The sequence below is a fragment of the Arvicanthis niloticus genome, chromosome 2, assembly GCF_011762505.2.
Source record: "Arvicanthis niloticus isolate mArvNil1 chromosome 2, mArvNil1.pat.X, whole genome shotgun sequence".
NCBI classification, from domain to species: Eukaryota; Metazoa; Chordata; class Mammalia; order Rodentia; family Muridae; genus Arvicanthis; species Arvicanthis niloticus.
In genome coordinates, this window is record NC_047659.1 from 88430577 (window position 1) to 88445664 (window position 15088).

The 15088-nt window shown below is 36.3% G+C and overlaps 1 protein-coding gene across 1 annotated transcript in view; it reads left to right on the plus strand.

The window, feature by feature from the left end:
* Positions 1-15088, plus strand: part of Spred1 (sprouty related EVH1 domain containing 1) — a 59831-nt gene that overhangs the window by 22237 nt on the left and 22506 nt on the right. The window contains exon 2 of the mRNA XM_034494857.2: positions 11494-11668. Within this exon, the coding sequence (XP_034350748.1) occupies positions 11494-11668 (175 nt within the window). The remainder of the gene's footprint in view (positions 1-11493; positions 11669-15088) is intronic.

Sequence of the window (15088 nt, forward strand, 5' to 3'; positions counted from 1 at the left end):
TCCAAGCTTTCTTGATTCCATTTTTTAGTGTATTTATTCTTAGATTTTCATCGTATTCCGCAGCACAGAAGCCTAGAATAATTTAATTTTTAATATATAAGGCCATCTACCAGTGAATTCCCAAGTTAACTCATTTTTCTTGTTATTTATAATCTTCCAGTCACGCTTGGATAGTATATATGTATTTTATATCTTGTACCATATTTGTAATTAAGTCTGTGCCAGTGTTATTACAGCATCCATTTATAGTCTTCGTCTGTCAGGCACACCTTGACTCTTACCTGTTGAGATCTCCTAACTTCTCCTTAAGGTTTCATCCTCTCTTCACTCTCCGGTCTTTTCATTAAGTGAAGGTGTGTTTGGTTTGGGATTAGCAAATAAGCCAAGACAGACAAGTTAATTAGACAGTGGAACTCAATTCAACAATTTTGAACACTAAGAAGAACAACTTTGTTGGTTCTCTAAGGATTTCATGAACTTGAAGTCAGTAAAGGACCCTTAGCAAGAGCCAAATTTAAAATGAGGTTCAGTTTATTTTAAAGATAAGCCCCTTTGCTTTGAAGCCTTTTTGCTATACTTAAGAACCTCAATTGCACAGAATGTGTAAAATTTCTCACTGGCATTTGTATACTTTGTCTACATATGGATAGTTGTGTTTTATACTAGAGTGCATGAGAGTCCTCTGTATCTTCACCAAAAAAAATCTATCAGCAAAGAACTCTGGAAGATTAGATAAAGGGATTTATTTTTATGTATTGCTAGAGAATGTGTAAATGTAAATATATTTTCTTGATTGGACCTGAGAGATAGTTCAAAGCTTTATACTATCTTTTTTGTATGTGCTGGGGAATGAAACCCAGGGCTGCTGGCTTGATAGGTACATGTACCACCACTGACCAACTGAGACTTGTTTAAATCTCTGTCTTTTGACTTAGGAACACTTATATGTGAAATTAGGTATCAGGAAATAAAAGGGTTAATTTAGGATCTCTCACTACTGTAGTGTACAAGGGAATGCTTCCAGAAGATTGTATTGTACCCAAAGTGTCTCTTTTCTTTAAAACAGATCAGCTGCTAGACTGTCCTTCGAAGCTTTGGGGGTAGTTGGGGGTGGGGGCGGTGTATGTGTCCTAGCTTTCCGTTCTCAAAACCTATCATGTGCTACCTCTCAGCTGGCCAAAGTTGTGAAAACTCTACCTTGCTGTCTGCTTTTAGACCCAGGATACATATTTGCTATTGTTTCAGATGTTTCAGAGTCTTCTATCACAACCTCCTTTTCCTCCTCTTATTTTTGCCTTTTCCAGAGACTTTTTTTTTTTTTTTTTGAAACAATGTTACATGTAGCTTTTGCTGTGACTTGGCTAGGTAGTCAAAGCCGACCTTGAATTCCTGATCCTCAGGTATTGACATTATAGTTGTGTGTTACACATGCACACAGACAGCCTTCATTGATTCTGAAGAATATCTTGTTTGTTACATGTAGCTTTTGCTGTGACTTGGCTAGGTAGTCAAAGCCGACCTTGAATTCCTGATCCTCAGGTATTGACATTATAGTTGTGTGTTACACATGCACACAGACAGCCTTCATTGATTCTGAAGAATATCTTGTTTGTTAAAAGTAACAATGATTTATAAGTCACTATGAGGAAAATGGGGAGGCTGGCAAGATGATTCAGTGAGTAAAGGCAGTTGTTGCCATTCCTGGTGACATCATTTGACCCCTGGAAAGGAAGAAGTGATTCCAGCAGGGTGTCCTCTGACCTCCAGGCATGTACAGTGGTATAGAAACTCCCACACAGACATACACACAAAATAAATGAGTACATCTTAATAGTAAAATAAAAAAAATCTATTGTGAGAAATGACTATTTTCTACTTATGTCTATCTATATATCATGCACGAACAGGATATCATTAAAATTGATACTATATGTAATCAGGTAGTGACCATGTTCTGAAAACTGACATTAACAAAATGAATTAGGAAGTACCTGTTTATTTAGTGGCTATTTTGTTCTAGATAGCAGTAAACAGTTAAGCAAATCTATTCTTTGTGGAAAATGACTTTGAGTGGAATTTAGTTCTAGCTGTCTGGATTTTTAGCTATGTTACTAGGTGACATTTTGTCTGTTGATGAACAGCATAGGGCTGGGAGGCCTGGATGACTTATGCTTGGTGGAAAGCCAAAGTTGTGTTCTTCCCTTGCCATGACTTGAAGAAATTGTCTGTGGAAGTATAAATGATATTTTGGTTCCTCTGTAGAGCTCAACTTTTATCTACTTACATATCTGCTTACATGAACTCATTTTATTAAACGAATTTAACAACTAAAAGTGCCATAAATAAAGAAAGGAAGAATGGATGGATGCAAGCAGCTGGGTTTTCCTTCCTTTCTCTCTCTCTCTCTCTCTCTCTCTCTCTCTCTCTCTCTCTCTCTCTCTCTCTCTCTTTCTTATTTATTTATTTATGCAGACTCCAGACCAAGTTGATGGTTTTTGTTATTTAGTTTAGCTGAAAACAGTTCGTTAAGAGCGAATAAACAATATCAGAGGAGTTATAAAAATGGTTAAGATGTAGATGTTAAATGCCTAGAGTTCATAAACCAAGCCAAGATCGGAGAGTCTGTGTAAGTTTGTATATAGAGGAAAAGAGCCTTCTACTGGAGAAAATATAAAGGCAATATTTATTTGTTTGTTTATTTATGCATTTGTAAGTATATCAGTTTCTTAAAAAGTGTTAGAATTCATTCTCTCTCTGCAGTGTCCTTTTACATTTAAAGATTTATTTATTTTAGTGTATGTGTGTCTGTACTACATGTGTACAGCACTGCCAGAAGTAGAATACCCTGGGACTGGATGCATAGAGAGGCTTATAAGCTGCCATGTGGGTGCTGGGAATCAGACCCAGGTCCCCTAGAAGAGCAGTCAGTGTTCTTAACTGCCCAGCCATCTCTCCAGCCCCTCCCCTTACAGTTTAAAATAAACTTCCAGTATTGTACTTTATGTAGGTACAGAGCAGTCATCAAAATTGACATTGGCTATTTGAACTTAGTAATGCAGACCAGGATAACTTTGATGATAATAGCTTTTTACTTTTCTTTCCTTGACTTGGAGTTTGCTTGGTCACTGCACCTATGTAATTCTAACAAAATTGATTCTGGGTACATTTTACTCAATCTGTTGGTGTTTATGTTTGAAGCAACATACCATATTCAGTGCTGTCCTCTTTAGTTATATAGTTTGAATCTGTTTTTTATTGGACAGTGCTGCTGTAGGGCATTAAATTTTCAGTAAAAATTAAATTGATTTCTATTGCATTTAGGCAGAAGGGGTATTTAAATTTTCAAAGGTTCCACAGTCTATTTTCCGACTAGTGTGGCCTCTTAAGATGAAGTTTGCAAACTGCCTTCTGTGGATGAAATGTTAGGATTATTATGTAACCATGTGAACACCACTAATGAATTTTGAATTCTGACTGAATTCTCATTTGCTGTTGAAGTCACCTTGTAGGGACCACACGCCAGAGTTACTCTTGAAAGGTAACACTTTTAATGTCTCCTTTATCTGTTTTTGTTACTCTTACCTTCACCTATTCAGGTATTTATTGAATGCTTGGAGGTACCTTCTAAGACTTTCAGATGTTGACCATGTTTAGAACTCCCAGTTGGTGGTTTTTAATACTCTATGTGAGTTTACTCTTAACGTTTCCTCCTTGTTAGTCTGTTGATGAATCTGGGTCCCTGTCTCTGACTCCATCTTTCTTGTATCCCCAATTTGATTGCATTACTCTTAAGGCTGGCAGCTTACCGTTTACTTCACCTACCTGCATTAAGTGCCAAGATGTTGCCAAGATGTGGACTCATATTAATCACACTAGCCATTAACTACTAAATGTCCATTTTCTGAGTCCATTTTCTGTCCATTAATGTATTCACCCTACTTGGTGGAAACATTTACAAAATAATTTCCTCTCTTGCCTGTGTCTTTCTAGCTCCTCTCTTAGGAGGCGTCTACACTTTTTACACATCCTGTAGGAGAATATCAGCCTTTATTCGGGCACAACCTTGATTGTGTTGCCTATTTAGTTTTTGTAGAACAGCTGAGTCTCATGAGATATGTCCATCATCTTTGGAAGGAGCACATGTTGGGTGTTCTAAAAATGAGTGTGGGAAAGCCTGCAATATCAGTATGTTGGAGCAAGTTAGTGAAACATGGGACATTATAAGTAGTAAAGTATCATTTCTTCCAAGTTGATAGAGGATACATGCATTATGTAGGGAGTAGTAGGTTTGGACATCACAGAAGAAAGAGACTAACTCATCAACTAGATTTGCTCAGTCAAAAAATTTTCATATTTTAAATTTTGATGGACATTTATGTTACCGTAAAACCTATTGTACTAGCTTATATTTTTATATTTTCACTGTCTTCTGAGCTAGTAAATGCATTGTTGGTATTTGATCATTTCTAGTTTGCATCATTTTTATTATACCTAAGATTCTTTATTATTTGATGGCTTGTAGATGTTATTCATAAACATTTTTTCCCTTTTGAGTTACCTTCCTTCCTTCTCTTTGGAGTTTCCTTCTCTTTTCTCTCTTTCTCTCTCTTTTAGTTTCTTTCTTGAAAATTTTATACCTGTATAGAGTTTGAGAGTTTTTAAGAGAAGTGCCTTTGTTTGTTTGTTTGCATGTATTGTTTGTGGCAAAAAATAATAATGTATTCACCATTTCTCTCCTGTCCCCAAAAGGCTCTTAACCCTAAACTCTGGAACTCATAAATATGCTAGCAACCTTGAAAGTATGACTGAAGTTAGCATTGCTGTGGAGAGCTCGTCTTGGGTTACCTAAATGGACCTAATTAGACACGGTGCTAAGCATGTTATATTATGTCTTCATTTATTTCTTACAACACTGGTAATAGGCATTACCTTACTTTATGTAGGCCAGGGAAATGGAATAGGGAAAGCCTAAGGTTATCTTACTTTTAACTAACTGGTGGGACTGCCTTAAACTTTAAACGTTTTTAAATTGCAAAATACAGTTTTACAAATTAGAATGTGGAAACAGTTAAAAAAAATCAGATGTCTAGGACTACAATTCGATTCCATTGGTCAACAAAGAAGCCAGAAATACAAATTGGATAAAAGACAGCATCTTCAACAAATAGTACTGGTCAAACTGGATGGCTGTGTGAAGAATATATATAGATCTATATTTATTACCCTGTAGAAAACTCAACTTGAAACGCGGGATAAGGCCAAAATACCTCAATTGCCCCATAAAAATGGCCTGTGGACATGCTGTGGGGCATTTTCTTGACTCACAGTTGAGGTAGAAGGGCCAAGCTCACCAAGGGTGGTACTATCCCTGGGCAGATAGTCCTGGATTGTATAAGAAGCAGCTTCTTTCCATGGTCTCTGCTTTATTACTGCTTCCACGTTCCTGTCTTGAGTTTTACCTTGACTTCTCTTGATGACAGATTATAACCTATAAGCCTGATAAGCCCTTTCATACCCTAGGTTGTTTCTGGTCAGTGTTTTATCATAGCAACACAAACCATATTAGAACACACAGACATGATGTGTATACAGATACATGCACATAAACATCATTTGGAACTGGATTGATGGTTACTACCTGGGAAATGTTTCTTCTACCTTTAAACTTTCTAGTGTAGAAGAGTAATTGGACTTAAAACTTTCTAATTGTACTTGGTCCTTAATTCTCTTATTCAAGTGAAAAGATAACTACCATCAAGATTAGTACAAGGTTCTGAGAAAGATCTCTGAAAAAACACAGATCAGTCTCCTCCCATGTTTTCTTCATTTTACATTCTTTTTTTTTTGTTTTTGTTTTTTTTAAAGATTTATTTATTTTTTATTTATATGAATATGAGGTGTCTTCAGACACATACTAGAAGAGTGCATGGAATCACATTACAGATGGTTGTGAGCCACCATGTGGTTGCTGGGAATTGAACTCAGGACCTCTGGTAGAGCAGTCAGAGCTCTTAACCACTGAGCCATCTCTCCAGCCCCATTTTACATTCTTTTATTTCAGTAATGAGTAATAATCTTATTCATAGTGTATAAGACTTAATTATTGATTCTTAAGCCAAATGTGATGATGATGCTTGCCTATAATTCCAGCACCCAGGATCTGAGGCAGAAGGTCTCAAGTTTGAGGAAAACCTGGGCTACATAGTGAGATCCTGTCTCTCGCCCTCCCCCAAATAAAGGGGATCTTAGTGGTCTCTATTTGCCATATGTCTTTACCTGAGAGGTGCGAAGCCTCTACATGAAAGGAAACATAGTTTTCCTGTTTTGTGTATGTATGTGACTTAAAAATAGTGCTCACTAGTTAATTGAACAGATGAATGAGTTGTAATTTGCTTGTTTTCTCAGTGTTTGCCTTAACACTTTGAATGGTAAGTATGTCTGGAGTATGCCATAGTGAATATTGTAAAAAAATAATAAAAAATATTTTATCATTGTTAAGCATACATGGAATGGGGGCATGGACAGCTAATTCTTGTACCGAACACACCTTATAGGTTTCTAGGAGTTTTCAGTTTGTGAGGAAGAGGGGCAGCTAATTATCTTTTGTGGTTGAAAAATGGTAGTTTTCCTCTTCTGTGTATAGATAAATTCCATATCCTCAAGATTTTTTTCCCTCATGCTTTTCTACTCATTTCCTGTTGCTGCAGGAACAAATTACCACAGCCCCAGTATCTTTAAGGCAGTAGAAATTGTTATATTGTAACTTGGGAGCCAGAAATTTAAGCAAACTGTTTAGTAAGTTTACGTCAAGGTTTGTGTCAGTTGGTATATCATGGAAGAGGATACAGGCAGAGGAGAGAACATTAGGAAACTAATTTATTTTACAAATGTTAAGGACAGCCAGACAAAGTATAAACTACAGACAGATGATTACAAATACTTAAGAACACCTGAGAGAAGCCGGAGCAGAACAAGAAATTCTGTTTTGTGTAGCTATGGTTGAAAATACATTAATTGAAAATTATGTGGATAAAACTATGTGTTTTCTGTATAAAAGAAAATATATCGGTGGTTAAAGAGCTTTACATTGCAATACAGGAGTGTATGTGTTTGGGGAGCTGAAGAGATAACTCAGTGACTAGGAGCTCTTTCTACTCTTTCAAAGGACCAGCTTCAGGGGATCTGATTCCCTTTTCTGGCCTCTCTAGTCACTGTGTATGCTCTCTCTCTAAGTACAAGGAAACACAGTTTTAGGAATTTATAGTACCTTCCAAGTTATGCAAATGGGACATTAAAGATTTTTGGTCTAAAAAGCAAATTCTTAATAGATAATATTCAAGCCCTATCACTAGGATAATAGTTCTTTGCTAGTTAACTAACTTACAGTGTTCTTTTTAAAATAGTGTGTGCCTTTTGGTAAGAAAGTTCTGTGCATGGGAGTGAAGATCAGAGGAAAAATTGGGGGAGTGTGTTTTCATCTTCTATCACATGGATCCTGGGGATGAAACTCAGTCATCAGCTTGATGGCACACATCTTTACCTATTGAAACAGCTTTCTGACCCCAAGAAGTAATAGGAAATAGGATCCAACTTGAGTCCTATAAGAGCAATGTGCATTTTCTAAACAGTTGAGTCCTCTTTTCACCCCCTTTAGCATCTTAAGTAAAACCATAATCTTACTACACTTGTAGGGGAGCAAAACCGCCATAATGTTCTAGAAAGAAAAATGAAATTAATGCCAGCCGATTACAATTCTATATGAGTCTGTCTTGTGCCACGGTGCTTGGTTATTGCTTTTTCCAGTTGCTTAGTTAACAGAATAAATATCAGCTGATAATAACAAGATAAAAATACAGAACTTCAACATGAACAGTAAACTTCTGGGCTAGTCATCTTCCCATTGCTGTGAAAAATACATGAGAAAAACAGCTTTAAAAGAAGAAATGTTATTTTGGCTTGGAGTTTCAGAAATCTCAGTAGGTAATCACTTGGCTCAGATACTTTGGGTCTGTGGTAGGGTCGATTATATGCCAGGGAACTCACCCCGTCTAACAGAGCTCCTTAACTCCTAGTAGCAAGGAAGCAAAAAGGGGAAAGGAACAAGGGCCTTAGTATGTTCTCTGAGAGCATGCTCCTATGACGTACTTCCTCCTGCTAGTCCCACTTTGTCTAAGAATGACATCAGCTGAACAGCAAGCCTTTAACATGTAAGCCTTTGGGGGCAATGTTCCTTTTTCTGGACTTCACAGGGTTTAAGAGAACATCTTGACAGAGAACTGGACTCTCAGGAGACAAAAGTGTCCTGTTTCTTGATCTAGGACTTTGTAGTCTCCAGAACTATGGGAAGTAAATCTCTATTCATTAGATATTGCTCAGCCTTGTGTGACACTGTGGTAACTAATTCTGCTGTTCTACAGTTGTTCAAATGAGAGTAGAGATCTGATGTTCAAGTACTATATTGGTTTTAAATCAAAAAACAAGAAAGAAAGAAAATCCTTTAAGAATGCAACTAGCCCTGTGATTTTGAGAAGTTTTAAGGAGAGGATTGGCAAGAGACTAAAGAAGAAAGTGCTAAAGTGTACAGATATAGTGGTTCCCTGTAAAGCCAATCCCATTGGATCTTCTGTATAAAGAATTATGTTGTCTCCAGTGATAGAAAATCATCACTGCCTGGCTTAGAATAACCAGAATGACAACTTCAGTTTAAATGTTTTCTACTTAAATCTACTTAAATACAGCATTTGTGTGTGAGACACCGTTTGCTTGTAATAAAGATGGGTACTGTTACTTCAAAGATGAGGCATAGAAGTTTTGCTATTTTTCCAAAGGTCTCAGCTAGTATGTGGCCAAACCTACATCTAACTTAAGAACATTAACTAGAATCCTCACTTTTTTCTTGTTCTCTTCCTCCTTCTCCTTCTCCTCCTCTTCCTCCTCTTCCTTCTTCCCCCTTCCTCCTTTTTCTTCCTCCTCCTCTCCCCGTTTCCTTCCTCCTTTTCCTTCTTCCTCTTTTTTCTTCTCATTGTGTAGCCTTGGCTAGCATAGAACTTGCTGTGTTAACTAGACTAAGCTGGCTTCAGTCATACAAAGTTCCATGAGCCTCTACCTCCTAAGTTCTAGTGTTAAAGGTGTGTGCTATTACAGTCAAGCAAATCCTCGATGTTAACCACAGTACAGGGCAGTATAATATTTTTTGTCAAAAGACTTATGTCTAGAATAGATAAAGAACTTCTGAAAATAAAAAAAAGACAATATAATTTTTTAAATGGGAAAGCTGGGCATAGTGGCACATACTTTTAAAAATCCCAGTACTCAGGAGGCAGAGACAGGTGGATCTCTATGACTTTGAGACCAGCTTTACATAACACATGGGCTAGCCAGGTCTAAAGAATGAGACCCTGTCTTTGAAAAAAGAAAGAGGGAGAGATGGAAAGACTTAAAAAGAAGATAAGCAAATGGCTAAATGAAATTATGCTAGCTCTCATTAATTTTCAAAGAAACAGCTAAAACAAGAATAGTAAGATTTAAAATATTGAAAACACCGACATTAGTAGGGATGTGGAATATATAAAGCTGTCATTTTTGATGAGGTGTGTAATTTCTACTACTTTGGAAAGCAAATTAACTTTGTACATGGTTAAACATGCAGCTGTCTTGTGACCTAATAATTTTATTTCTAGGTAATTAAGAGAAATGAAAGCATTGCTTGTATTGCTCCTTGTCAGCTCCATAGTGAGTTCTAGGCTGGCCTGGTTACCTTAGACCCTCTCAAAAACAGGAATTAAAGAAGAGAAGAGCTGTATAAGAGCTCCATCATAGCTTACAAACTGGAATGATCAAAGTTCCTAGTAGTGTAAGAAGTCGATACTGATTGAACTAGGAGGCTATTTAGTAAAATCTACAAAATGAACTTCTGATACACTAAAACAATGTAGTGAGTTAAAAAAAAAAAACAAACGTATAATGATAATAACCTTTGCTTCAAATTATATGAAGTTTTAGCATGGGCCAAACTACATGTTATAAATAAAAACAGAAAGAAGGCAAAAGAAGAGTCTCTGGTATAGCAGAAATGATATATCTTAATTTCTATGGTGGTTCTACATACCTTAGTCTGTTTGGGCTTCTACAACAAGATAAAGCATAACTGGGTTATCAAAAAACATTTCTTTCTCATGATTTTAGAGGATAAGAACTTCAAGATTAAACTGCCTTTTGAGGATCCACTTTCAGGGCCATAGGTGACTGACCCCCTTCTGGCTCTGTCATCATACTGGGTAGGGGGTGGGGGGAATGAAATAATTTTTTAGAGTTTGTTTTCTAAGGCTGCTTCATGACCCAAATACTCTACCTTTGGGTTTAGATAGCAGTGCATTTTTGAGGGACACAAACACTGCATATGTATATATCTATAGATTTTGGTGGTGCCTGTTTATTTAAAATGGATACATGTTACTGTGTATAAAGTTACTTCAGTAAGAAATAATAAAGATTCACACAGGAGGAGGTGAAGGGATTAAAGGGAAGGGAGAAATTATACTTTATAATTTTTTAAAATTAAAAGAAATAGTAGAAACAGCAGCTGAAGCAAAGAAGAGCTCTTGGGCCAGCACAGTGCCATACGAGTAATGAGCAGCACCTTAAAGCATGCAGAGACACGTTTAGAAGCAAAGGCCTGTTGCATAGAACCTCCGCTGATACTCCTAATTAACACAGAGCTAAACTGTAGCCAGTATATTTTTCTAAGTCTGTATGACTCATTATGCAGACTTAGAAAGGGTTTGTTAATAATCAGTAAAAGTTTCAAAAGTAAAGGCTTACAATTGTATAGGACACTTAATGCCTTAAGTGAATTTCCTAGATTTTATGTAAATACTTTTTGCAAATTTGGGGAGAACATTAATGAAATGGAACTAGTCTCTTTTAAGAGGAGAACCTTGCAAAATGACAACACAAAAAGTTACCACAGATACATTTGATTGATGAATAAGCAGGACGTTTATCCCTCTATTGTTTATTAAAATGGTATAGGCTCCTCATTGCTAGAAGAAAATTTAAATGTAAGCTTCTAAGCGTAAGCATGTTTATTTCAAAGTTTTGTTTATAATGTATTCCAGAACAGTTGGGAACTTAGAAGCAATTAATAAATACAGCAATAATTTGTCCTTGTTTTAATGTTGAAGCAAATGTGCACACGTAGTCTAGGTGACAAATTTCCTATGGGATCCATGATCACATGTGCAGGTCCGGATTGTGGGCTGAACCTTCAAAATAAAGAATAACCTGTAGTTTGTGATTTTTCCCTTAAAGTTGGGGGTTTTGTTTTGTTTTTTTGGGGAGTGGCCTATGTAGTATTATGGAAATAAGTAATATACCCAGCAGTTACTACATAGTAATTAACTACATAGTTGTCTTTGGCTTCTCAGATAAGATGAGCAGATTGGCTTTCTTGTTTATGGAAGAGCTAATTCCTGATCTTTGCATCTGTTTTAGTAATAGTTATGCACGAGTGCGAGCTGTGGTGATGACCAGAGATGACTCAAGTGGTGGATGGCTACCACTCGGAGGGAGCGGACTGAGCAGCGTCACTGTCTTCAGAGTCCCTCATCAGGAAGAAAATGGCTGTGCGGACTTTTTTATCCGTGGAGAGAGACTCAGAGACAAAATGGTAATGATTAATATAGCTGTCACTGTAACTTTAGGATACTTTCTGAAAAAAATGAATTATCTGTTTAAAATTCTAACTGGTACATTATTTACGAGAGAATTAATTTTACCTGTGACTCAGTGACTATTTCTTGGGAATTGCTTTTATATTTATGATAAAGACAGCAATATGTGACTGTTTCTAACTGGGTCTAACAGCAGTGTACATACATTGCAAGGGATTGCCACTTTACTGTTGAGCTTAACTCAGGAATGTTCACAGATAGCTCTCTATCTACCCTTTCTTATTTTCTCCTTGTTCCTTAGGCCAAAGCTCAGCAACTCCTAGTCTGAAGGACAGATTCAGGCATGCCACCTGTTCTTTTTATTGGTTTTTATTCAGACCATGAGCTAATGCTTTTTGGGGGGGTAGAAGGAGTTATTTGTTTTAAACATTTTCAATAAGTTGATGAAAGCTGGTCATGGTAGCTCATGCCCGTAGCTCAGTTCCTCAACTGTTAGGAATCTGAGGCAGGAGGATTATGATGAATTTGAGGTAAAACTGGAAAGCATAGTTCTAGGCTACTCTGACCTGGCCTACACAGTGAGATCCTATCTCAAAAGATAAGGGTTGGTAAAGTCAAAAAACATAATTTTGTGACTCATAAAATTAAGTGAAATCAAATTTTAGGGTCCATAAATGCAGTTTTTAATAAAAAATGAATTTGTATTTATGTATATAGATGTTTGCTTACGTATTTGTCTGTTCACTACACCCATATCTAGTGCCTTAGGAATCTCAAAGAGGGTGTTGGATTCCTTGGAACTAGAGTTACAGATGGTTATGAGATGCTGTGTGGGTTCTGGGAATGAAACCTTGGGTCCTCTGGAAGAGCAGCCTGGGTTCTTAGTGCCGTGCCATCTCTTCAGCCCCTTGCAAATTATTTTAAGTTTAGCTGAAGTCATTCATTTATATTTATTACTGCTTTCATGCTATAAAGACAAGACAGTAATAGCAACAGAGGCCCTAAGTTTATGGCCCTCTGCAGAGAAACTTTGCTTATTCCTGCCTTAGACTTTTGAGGGTCTCAGGTTCTCTCTTAGTTCCCCATAAATCTTTTTAGTCATATAAGATTACCTACTGGCCAGTCTGATTCTTAACACAATTATTTTCTACCTTTGTTTATTTTTTTTATATAAAAATATTTTAAATGGCAGTTTAGTGCTTGATGTTAATCATTTTTAATTAGTGTGGAAGGCTTATTCTCATTTTATCTGAGAGCCCAAAACTCAAGTATTTGTAGTTGAGTAACATGTCATTCCTGTATCAAGGAAATAGTGTATACATAGGAGTAGTGTTCAAAATTCCTAAGTTCCTTTAAAATAACTAGAAACCCTTTAAATTATTTGTAGATGAGCTCATAAGCCTATTTAGCCTCTGTTAGTTTTATCAGAAATATTTTAGATTTAAATAATTTTTTATGCATGAACATTTTGAATGCAACTGGGATTTGAATTTCATAATGTTTTTCATTGATGGATCATTTCAATAGCATAGAAAGTTGCTAAACTAAACTTTGGCCAAATTTCTCCCATGGTTAGAATTATCCTAAGTGATCTTGAAATACTCCTAAGTCCATTGTTTTGTGGGCTTATAATTATTTCCTAATATTATACATTGGCACAGTGAATCACAGTTAACTAGAATATATTCAGTTTTGTGGAAAACTCCAGTTGAAATCAGAGGATAATAGAATAAACTTATAAAGTGTAAAAGGTGGTTCTGTACGCACACAGAATGGTATCTGCACATTTAATGCCTTTTGAAGCTTAGAGACAATAAGTAGCCACCATGCTGCTGCTGTAAGTAGTCTCAGAGGATAATGTTTCTCATTTGATATCCAGGTTTGTTGAAAAATAAGTTGTAGATGTTTCTTGTGAAAACTTTAGTAATAAATATTTTTTTAAAAACTAGTCATGTGGAATAAAAAATTGGAGAAATGTTTCCTAGTAAAACTATTTTAATGTTAACTATGGAACCCAAACAGTATACTTTGAAGTGAGGCTGATATGAAGTACCTCATATTGATGGAGACACTGAGTGTTCAGTATGTGGCTTTACCGTACAACTATTGAGAGTGAACCTGGGATTCAAAAGAACAATCCTGTTTTCACTGATAGGAAATGAGAGAGAAAGAGGAGAGAGGGAAAACACATACACGAGCACAGAACCTACTCCTGGAACAGGACCTTCCCTAATGGTTAGTGGAAAGATAGGTTTTTCTGCTAGTAGTACTGACCAGGAATCGAAGCGTATATTGTTTCACCTAACCATTGGCTGCAAGGTAATAATCAGATCAGACATAACCTAAAGGAGACTTTACTTCCAGTTGGAAGGTTGTTGTGCTTGTTCCATAGATTAGCTGTAATGAAGCATTTTCGATTATGGAGGCTTAGGGACAAAGGTATAGGTATACTCATAGATGTGTAACTTGAAAGTAGCAAAGTATGCAGTCTCAAGTCAGAAGAGACAGGAGCATTGAAATCAAGAGATAATAGTCCTTTAAGGATGGCTGTGTCTTTCTGTGACTCCTTTTGGTGATTGGCTTTACTCTAGTCTGTTTTCCTCACCCTGGGTTCTGGTTTTTGTTTTCTCAAGGTTTTTTTTTTGGACTGCAAATCTGGAAATTCATAAAGATCTTCCCAAATTAATAATTGCTTTTTTTTGAAAGATCTTCCTACTAAATAAACACTGTATTTTACTTTCTACGTGGTAATTAATGTATTTGCTAAACACTATCCTATACCTGTTTCTGGGCAGCATCTTAAGAGTTGAGAAGTGAAGCTCTTGTTCTTCAGGCTCCTGAATGAACTTGTAGCCTTTAAGAAAATAAATACTAGGAAGAGGTGCACAAGGCCTCTGCTGACTAAGATGCATACCTGGTAAGACTAAAGGATGTTTATAAGACCCTTGAAGAAAGTAGTTTGTTGTTTGTTTCTTGTTTTTCCCCATGGTGAGTGGAACATTGCTTTGACAAAAGACTTTTCCAGCCTTTGATTTGTAATTACTTGTTATGCTACTCAAAGATTACACAGTAGCAAGAGGAAGATAGAAAGATCTCCCTGAAACAGGAAATTGTTTAAGGTGCTTTGAAAACAAGAACAGGCAAAGTTATAAAATAGCTACCAATATAAATATTGATTAGCAAAGAATTTGAAATGAGAAAGGGAAAGACAGTTCCTTTGTAGGAATTTGCCAAGGAGATCAAGAAGTTATTTTTTAGAATTAATAAGTAATTAGATTGTGAATAAACAAAATTTAAAAAAACAGAAGTTTCATTAAAATACTTACTCTGTTCTAAAAAAAAAAACAAAACAGTATTTTTAAAGTAGAGCTTTTTGCTACCTATTGGAGACCAAGACAAAATTAGATTATTTCCTG